Consider the following 6748-nt stretch of genomic DNA (forward strand, 5'->3'; position numbering starts at 1 on the left):
TGTTAGGGTTTTTGGAGACTTATTCAATCATTTTGCGTTCTGCTCTTAGGGTGACTTTGCTCGGACAGCCTGACCTGGCCATGCTGGCAGTTGTTTTAAATGTTCTCGCCTTGTAAATGATTTACCAGACATTGGAATGGCTGATTACAAATTCAAATAAAAAGGAAAGCATCCTTCAAGAAATGCTCTGTAACAATATTCTAACAATTTGCACCTGATGTGGTACACCTGTACATACATTTTTTTATTTTAAGTACAAAAAAATGTAGGGGTGTTATTACATTTTCCTCACAATCAATTTTATTATTTTTTTATAATAATATATATATATATATATATATAATAATATAATAATTTTTAGATAATAAAAAAGACTTTTCCTTTGTTTACGTATCATCCAATATTGTTTAAATGAAGATCAAATGCCCATATGTTTAACTATGTTAAAAAACACAGGGTTTTATAAGGTGTCCTACTTTTTTGAAGCCCTGGTGAGGAATAACAAAAAAAATTGTGTCTTGCTTAATGTCAAGCAAGGTGGTGGTAGCATCATTGGGCTGCATGAGTGCTGCTGGTACTGGGAGCTGCGGTTCACTGAGGGAAACATTGATTTCAACATGTATTGTGACATTTTGAAGCAGACAATGATGCCCTCCTTTCAGAACGGCAGTTTCCCAACATAATAACGACTCCAAACACACTGCCAAGATGACAATGGACTTTCTGAGGAAGCTGAAGGTGGAGTGGCCAAGTATGTCCCTATAGAGCACCTGTGGGGCATCTTAAAGCGAAAGGTGGTGACGCACCATGTGTCTAACATCCAGCAGCTCCATAATGCAGTGAGTGGACACACATGCAGGACATGCAGAGAAATCGGGGTGAAAGGAGAGAGAGAGAGAGAGAGAGAGAGAGAGAGAGAGAGAGAGAGAGAGAGAGAGAGAGAGAGAGAGAGAAAGAGAGAGAGAGAGAGAGAGAGAGAGAGAGAGAGAGAGAGAGAGAATGTGGGTTTTACTCCAGATCGGTAGGTGGCGCTAATGCACCAAGGTGGTCTGTCCAAAACAATAAACGTCAAGAAAGCCATAAAAGTTGTTGCTGTTCGGCCATTGCTGTTTGTATTGGAGCAGCTGACCAGTTCAAATCCAATTTAGCACTTCAGCTTTTCGCGTGATGTTTTAATACCAGGTTCTGTGTAAAAATAATCCTGACTTGGTTTAGGGGGAATAAGACGGTCGGATGTATCGATGAGCCTAAACACAAAAGTCATTACTGTTCTTTAGTGGCGTTTCGTGAACATGGACAAAATCGCTCACGGTAAGTTTATACTTTATTGTATAAACGTTATAATTAGGGGAAACTATCATGTTAGTGCTAAATTAACATGTCGGTGAATAAAAGATCACATCGAAGATTTAAACCAGTTTAGCTATTTAACTTCATTTTTACTTTAGACAACTAACTTGGTAACTAGAAGTTCCACCACAGGAAAACAAGGCAAAAAAAAAAAGCCATATTTATGACTTATGGATTACATTTAAAATGCAGTGTATTATATTACGCGTTTAACAATAGGCAGCTTTATCGAATAGATCATTTAGATGAAGATATCTTGAACAAAGTGCTGTAAGAAGCAGTGAATCAGAGACATGGTTATGGTGCTCAAATACTGCAGCATGGGCTTTAGTTTGTTGTGCTGCATCTATAGAATTACTCTTAGCTAGCAAAATAAAATTCATTAAACAATTATTTTCTCACTTATTTAATATAGAATACAATATTTAATTATGTTCTCATTTTAATAAATGACTGTTCTAGCAAGCTATAAACACAAGTTATCATGACACAGTTAACATTTTACTGTGTTCTAGTTTGTCAGAGGATGGTAACTGTCCCACTTTAGGTTTTATAAGTACATTTGATGAAAATAGTAATACATGTAAAGTGTGGGGTGATGCACAAGTAACATTTGACTCATTAAATATTTAATACCTCTAACCCTAGCTTGATATGTTTATTAATATAAGCAGATGTTGGTGACATACAATCAAGGTTACTGGACCATAGGCCAGTCCTACAAGGAGAGATCAGGTACTTTGTAAGAGAATTTGAGGTGAGAATATATTTTGTCCTTTTTTTATTTTTTTATTATTATAATTCTTTTTTTAGATTTGTGAAGAGCTACTGTTTTTGCATGCATGTAAATGTGCTAGCACATGACACCTACATTTTTAATTTTCCTCAATCTGTCTGTTTTTATTTATTTATTTCTCTACAGGACAAGCGGGCCTTTAGGGAGTGCCGTCTACTAGAAAACATAAACAAGTTGGTGACTGAAACTGAAGAACAAATTCTGCCCAGATGCACCAAGAACATGGGAACAGATTTAGCTAATGCTCTTAGTTGCTGTATGTCTAAAACTGTTTTTGTTTGTTTGTTTGGTTTTGTTTTGTTTTCCATTCTTGTCACATGATTGAAGAAATGTTCCATTATAGAATGAATGTGGTCTGGTGAGGTTGGATTCTATAGCTGCGGTTTCTGTATTATTTATTTTGTGTATGGTTGTGGGTGACTGTCTTTCCATTCAAGTATTCCTGCCTCAAACTCAGTGGTTTAGGAATAGGCTCCATATTCACCTTGACTCTGACCAGTGATTAGTAAATGGAGCAAAACACTTAAATGATTTAGATATGACATTATTCAGAAGTGTTGGTTTAATGATTGGGAAATTAATTTGATCATAACATCAGTATGTTTGTGTATGTTGCTAAATTAACCATTGCAAAATGTACATTTTCTCTTACATAGTGGAAGCTGTCAATCACATGGCGCAGAGAATCCAGCAGAGGGAGGTAGAAACTCAGCAGGTATATAATATCTAATACAGTAATCCCCAGTTTATTGTGTTGGTTACGTTCCAAAGCCGTCACCCTAAAACTGCTATTTAATCTATTAAGTACTCTACTGTGTTAATATTTAACTCCTTTTTTTTAATTAATAATAAAAATTTTTGTAATAAATTTCATTATTTCAACATAAAACTCCATAAAAACAATTCCCTATAAGTTTTTTGGTCTATCGAGCTATCATTGAAAGACTGGGAAAGTCAGCGAAACTTAGTTATGTGGCAAATGCAATTCCGCGATAAACCGAGATTCGAATCGCGGTAAAGTGGGTGATTAATGTATTCCTTTTGCCATACAAGATATGCATACATAATTATGTGCCTTTGGTAAAAGTTTTTATTTATTTATTTTTTTTTATTATTATTTTTTTTTTAATATCTGTGTAGAGCATACTAGTTCAGGAGGGCATGGAGAAGTGCAAAAATGACTGGGAGGACTTCCTGAAGGAGCAGGCAAAGCTAAAGGAGGAGGTGGATGATGAGCATGTTAAAGCTGTGAGCAGACTCACTACCCAGTATAGCGAGATGAAGAAAGACCTTGCCAAGTTTTCTCACTTCTAATATCCTCCATGGATGTTCCTGTTTTGGACTTTTTTTTTTATTTTTATTTAGTTGGTCAGTCACAAGATTGTGTTCTTTTGCAGACATGTACCACCTTTCAGCAAGATGCAATTAAACTTAAATTAACTTAATTAAATTTGACATCAATTTGCTGAACAAGGTACTGAGAAGGCCTAACGAAGCCTGTCATTTGTTTCTCAGAGTATCATTATGTTTAATTTATTTATTGTTTACAAATCGAATATTAGGACAGATTTAAGAGAAACTGTCATTTGGTTTACATAAAAACAGTATTAATCAAAATATGAAAAAAAGGTTGATCCACGGACTTTCTGTTTATCATAATCCAATCACAACACCTAGGAATTTTGGGGCTGACATCAAGAAATTGAGTATTAAATTAATTTATGCATGGCATGGTGGCATGGCACTGCTGCCTCACAGCTCCAGCATTTTGTTCATGAGCAAACATCATGTTCAATCATGTGAAGCCTTTGGTGTTTTGAGGAGCTGTACACAAATCCTGAAAATTCATTTAAATGCTTGCCCCGGATTTACACCTGCAACCATAACCCCGTGAGCATACATTTGTAAGGACAGAGCAAGAGTGAACGAGAATTGGAGGAAGTGGATGGATGCAGAAATTAAAATAGCATGCAGCGGCAGGCCTGCCAGTAGCAGTCATGCTGATGTAAAGTAGAGACTGACATGAGTGTGTGAGTTTAGAAATGTGAGGTGAGGAGCACAGTAGTGTCTTAATTGCTTACCCCAAGGCTGAGTGTAGTGACACACGATGAGCACTTGGAGCTTAAGAAAATAGCCTGCTCTTTGGCTCAGGTCTTATTTGACTGATTACTCAATTGATTTCATTATTAGTGTGTCGATGTCTTTGGTGAGTTCTCTACACTTACTTAGGTAAAGTTTTATGTTCCCCAGCAATCTGTCTTAGACCCACTATTTCTTTCTTTCACAATTCTATTGCTGAGATTATTTGTAATTGTTTCATTGACAATTCACAGTTTATATGTTTTAGCAAAGCAAGATGATTTGGAGGAACGCTAAGAGGATATTAGATGGTGGATGCTTCTTAACTTACTTCTACTCTTCTTCTTTTGGCTGCTTCCATTAGGGGTCGCCACAGTGGATCATCCCTCTCCATACTACTCTGTCCTCTACATCTGCCTCTTTCAACCAAACTACCTGCGTGTCTTCCCTCACCACATCCATAAACCTCCTTCTTGGCCTTTCTCCTTCCTGGCGGCTCCATCCTCAGCATTCTCCTACCGAAATACCCCATGTCCCTCCTCTGCACATGTCCAAACCATCTCAATTGGGCCACTCTCACTTTGTCCCCAAAACGTCCTACATGCACGGTCCCTCTAATAAACTCGTTTCTGATCCTGTCCATACTCGTCACTCCTAACAAAAACTTTAGCATCTTTAGCTTTGCTACATCCAGCTCCACCTCCTGTCTTTTACTCAATGTCATTGTCTCTAAACCACAGTTCTATAAACGTTCCCTTTCACTCTTGCAGATACCCTTCTATTACAAATCACTCCTGCCACTCTTCTCCACCCTCTCCACCCTGCCTGCACTTTTTCATTCAGTTCTCTAACACACTCTCCATTTCCACTTTGCATGGTTAACCACAGGTACCTAAACTCCTCCACCTTCTCCACCTCTTCTCCCTGCAACCGCACCACTTCACTGCACTTCCTCTCATTCACAGATATGAACTCTGTCTTACTCCTACTGACTTTCATTCCCCTTCTCTCCAGCGTGTACCTCCATCTCTCCAGGCTCTTTTCAACCTGCTCCCTACTCTCACCACAAATAATATCATCTGCAAACATCATAGTCCACAGAGACTCCTGTCTAACCTTGTCCTTCAACCTGTCCATCACCACTGGAAAGGGCTCAGAACCGATCCTTGATGCAGTCCAACCTCCACCTTGAACCAGTCTGTTGTTCCTACTGCACACTTCACTGCTGTCACATCACCCTCATACATGTCCTCCTCCCACCCTTAATTCTCTGCCACACCTGACTTCCTCATACAATACCACAACTCCTCTCTTGGCACCCTGTTGTACTCTTTCTTTAAATCCACAAACACACACTGCAACTCCTTCTGACCTTCTCTATACTTCTCAAAGCAAATAATGTGTCTGTGCTGCTCCTCCTTGGCATGAAACCATACTGTTGCTCACATATGGTCACCTCTTCTCTCAGCCTGGCTTCTACTACTCTTTCCCATAACTTCATGGTGTGACTGATCAACTTTATTTCCCTGTAGTTACTGCAGGTCTGCACATCCTTATTCTTAAAAACCGGTACCAGCACACTCCTTCTCCATTCCTCAGGCATCCTCTCGCCTTCTAAAATGTTATTAAACAACCTGGTTAAAAACTCCACTGCCTCTAAACATCTCCATGCTTCCACCGGTATGTCATATGTTCCAACCGTCTTTCCACTCTTCATCCTCTTAATCGCTGCTCTCTCTTCCTCCTTACTAATCCTATCCACTTCCTGCTTTACCATCTCCATATCATTCAACCTTCTCTCTGATTTTCCTCATTCATCAGCTGCTCAAAATACTCCCTCCATCTTCTCAACACACTTCCCTCACTAGTCAACACATTTCCATCTCCATCCGTTATTGCTCTAACTTGCAGCACATCCTTCCCAGCTCGGTCCCTCTGCCTGGCCAATCGGTACAAATCCTTTTCTCCTTTCTTAGTGTCCAACTTCTCATACAGCTCCTCATATGCCTTTCCCTTAACTTTCGCCACATCCTTCTTTACCTGCTGCCGCATCTCCTTGTACTTCTTAATACTTTTCTCCTCTCTTTACTGATCCCAATTCTGTTTCACCAACCTCTTTCTCCTTATGCTTTCCTGCACTTCTTCATTCCACCACCACATCTCTTTGCCTTCTTATCTGTTTCCAGATGTCACACCAAATACCTTTCTAGCTGTCTCCCTTATCACCACTGGAGTAGTTGTCCAGCACCTCTACACCACCACCGAGCCCGTCTGACCTCTTACCTGAACCTCACACTAGAGTCTTCCTCCTTCAGTTTCCACCATCTTATTTTTCTTTCAGTCCTCACTCTCCTCCTATTCTTCACCCCCAAAACCATCCTACAGTAGTCCAATTTCCACTTGGCTAACAAAACCTCTGGTTTCTGTCTTCCCGTGTGCAGACCATGGTGTGATCATTGACACCAGGATTTCCCTGGGGATTTCCTTGGAAGCTCATATAGATAATATTACTCATTTAGCCTT

At 39.3% G+C, this 6748-nt stretch overlaps 1 protein-coding gene across 1 annotated transcript; it reads left to right on the top strand.

Moving 5' to 3' along the window:
- The first annotated feature begins 1046 nt into the window (after window positions 1-1046).
- bloc1s5 (biogenesis of lysosomal organelles complex-1, subunit 5, muted) lies at window positions 1047-3623 on the top strand. The gene is made up of 5 exons (XM_083530084.1): window positions 1047-1311; window positions 2025-2107; window positions 2273-2402; window positions 2803-2861; window positions 3287-3623. Exons 1-5 carry the CDS (start codon window positions 1293-1295, stop codon window positions 3458-3460), a joined length of 465 nt encoding a protein of 154 aa, XP_083386210.1. The 5' UTR covers window positions 1047-1292; the 3' UTR covers window positions 3461-3623.
- The last annotated feature ends 3125 nt before the right edge of the window (window positions 3624-6748 follow it).

The sequence above is a fragment of the Silurus aristotelis genome, assembly GCF_946808225.1.
Source record: "Silurus aristotelis genome assembly, chromosome: 25".
NCBI lineage: Eukaryota > Metazoa > Chordata > Actinopteri > Siluriformes > Siluridae > Silurus > Silurus aristotelis.